We start from the raw sequence: 2,245 nt of genomic DNA, 5'->3' as shown, positions 1-2,245 counted from the left end.
ATCCAGAGTGAATTCTTTTTTCTTTTCTTTTCTTTTTTTTTTTTATCCTCACCCAAGGTCATTTTTGCATTTATCTTCAGTTAAGAGTGGGAGGGAGAGAAGGAGGAAGAGAGAGAGAAACATCGATGTGAGAGAGACACTTCGAGTTGTTGCCACCCACAAGCCCCCACCCAAGCTGGAGACAAACTGCAACCGAGGTACGTGCCCTAAGCCAGAACCAAACTGGGGACTCTTTGGTCCATGGGCAGGCGCTCTAACCGCTGAGCCAAACTGGCCAGGGCCAGAGTGAATTCTTATGTGTGTGTAGTCTCTGAAAAGAGATGGTACCCTGCTAAGTTAAAATAAATCTTCACTTTGAATCTGAGTTTCATAGTTCTAAAATTTCAAGGTAAAATTAGTCAAATATTTGTTTAAACTAAGTCCTACTAGTGGCTAAATGGAATCGTTTGGGGAAAGCAAATAAAATATAAATTAATTAACAAAAACATATTCAATATCTACTATAAGCAAAATATTCTACTAAGAAATTAGCTAAAAATAACTCCTTATTCTCATGAGACCATATTAATAAGTATAAACTTATAATCCAGTTGAAGTATAAAAATTTAACATAAAATATTGATAAAAGTATAAGATATTAAGTGTTAAACACCAAATACTTAGGTAAGTAAATTGGATTTAACTAAATATCTTATTTCATTGATGAATCTCCCAGATATAATATTGAGTGAAAGAAGCAAGATACAAATAATATATACTACATGACTTTATTTATATCATGATCAAGAACAGAGAAAAGTAATTATGGTTATAGAAGTCAGCAGAATGGCTATTGTAGAAGAGGACACTGATGGGGATGAGTCATTAGGAAACATTGTGTTGGAGGTACTATTTTATCAGTTGATCTTGGACGTTGTTACATGAGTGCACATAGATATCAAACTTCATTGAGTTGTACCCTAAAATTTTGTGAACTAAATGTATATCAAACATCAACTAAACATAATTTTAAAATTCTAAATTTAGAAAGTCAAGATCTTACATGAGAATTCTGTTCCTTCAGACTATAATGTCAATCTACTATAACTCCACTTTCCCTACCTTCCTCTTGACTGGAGTACCTGGACTTGAATGGACCCATGCCTGGATCTCCATCCCCTTCTGCTGCCTCTATTTAACTGCCCTCTCTGGGAATACTTTGATCCTACTTGTAGTCCTCATTGAGCCAAGCCTCCATGAGCCCATGTACTATTTCCTCTCCATGTTGTCCACCACTGACATTGGCTTATGCATCTCTACACTGGTAACAGTACTGGGAATATTCTGGGTCAATGCACGGGAAATCAGCTTCAATGCCTGCTTATCACAGATGTTCTTCATTCACCTCTTCACTTTCATGGAATCCTCAGTGCTCCTGGCTATGGCCTTTGATCGTTTTGTGGCCATTTCTAACCCCTTAAGATACGCTACCATTCTGACTCATGCAAGGATTGCACAGATTGGTTTGGCAGTTATTACCAGGGGGACTGTCATTCTGACACCTCTAGTTTTACTTCTGAAGCGTCTATCATTCTGCCATAGCCACGTGCTCCATCACTCCTACTGCTTCCACCCTGATGTGTTGAGGCTCTCATGTTCAGATACAAAGATCAATAGTGCATTTGGACTAACTGCGATTATCTCTACCGCTGGAGTGGACTCTCTCTTTATCCTGTTTTCCTATGTCTTGATAATTCGCTCGGTTCTCAACATTGCATCCCCAGAGGAGAGGAAAAAGGCTTTCAGCACCTGCATTTCTCATATCACTGCTGTGGCCATATTCTACATCCCTTTGATCAGCCTGTCATTTGTTCACAGATTTGGAAAACATGCTCCATCCTATGTGCCCACACTCATTGCTAATTTATACTTGCTCATTCCCCCTGTGATGAATCCTATCATCTATAGTGTGAAAACAAAGCAGATTCAAAAAGCTACGCTCAAACTTCTATGTTCCAAGAGAACTCATATTTAGCAGTTATTGCTCCCATAAAAATCCATCTCAAAGTCAATGAAAATTTATCACAAATTAGAGTTACAAACCCATGCAATTTTAGAGTTGTGTGGAATTAGAAATTATCCAAATTTAAACATCTCTGCAATGTAGCTAATCCTACCTAAGGCAGTCTTATATTTTCTATACAAAATACTAACTCAGATTCTCACTACGTCTCAATTCCCCTATTCTTATAAGTGATTAACTGAT

The 2,245-nt window shown here is 37.6% G+C and overlaps 1 protein-coding gene across 1 annotated transcript; it reads left to right on the top strand.

Annotated features, from left to right (window-relative positions):
• The first annotated feature begins 1,069 nt into the window (after window positions 1-1,069).
• Window positions 1,070-2,014, top strand: LOC118628340 (olfactory receptor 51F2-like). The gene has a single exon (XM_036259225.1). It carries the CDS (start codon window positions 1,070-1,072, stop codon window positions 2,012-2,014), a length of 945 nt encoding a protein of 314 aa, XP_036115118.1.
• The last annotated feature ends 231 nt before the right edge of the window (window positions 2,015-2,245 follow it).

The sequence above is a fragment of the Molossus molossus genome, unplaced genomic scaffold, assembly GCF_014108415.1.
Source record: "Molossus molossus isolate mMolMol1 unplaced genomic scaffold, mMolMol1.p scaffold_m16_p_13, whole genome shotgun sequence".
NCBI classification, from domain to species: Eukaryota; Metazoa; Chordata; class Mammalia; order Chiroptera; family Molossidae; genus Molossus; species Molossus molossus.
Note: the sequence above shows the minus strand (reverse complement) of the source record. Positions and strands in the feature narration are given on the sequence as shown.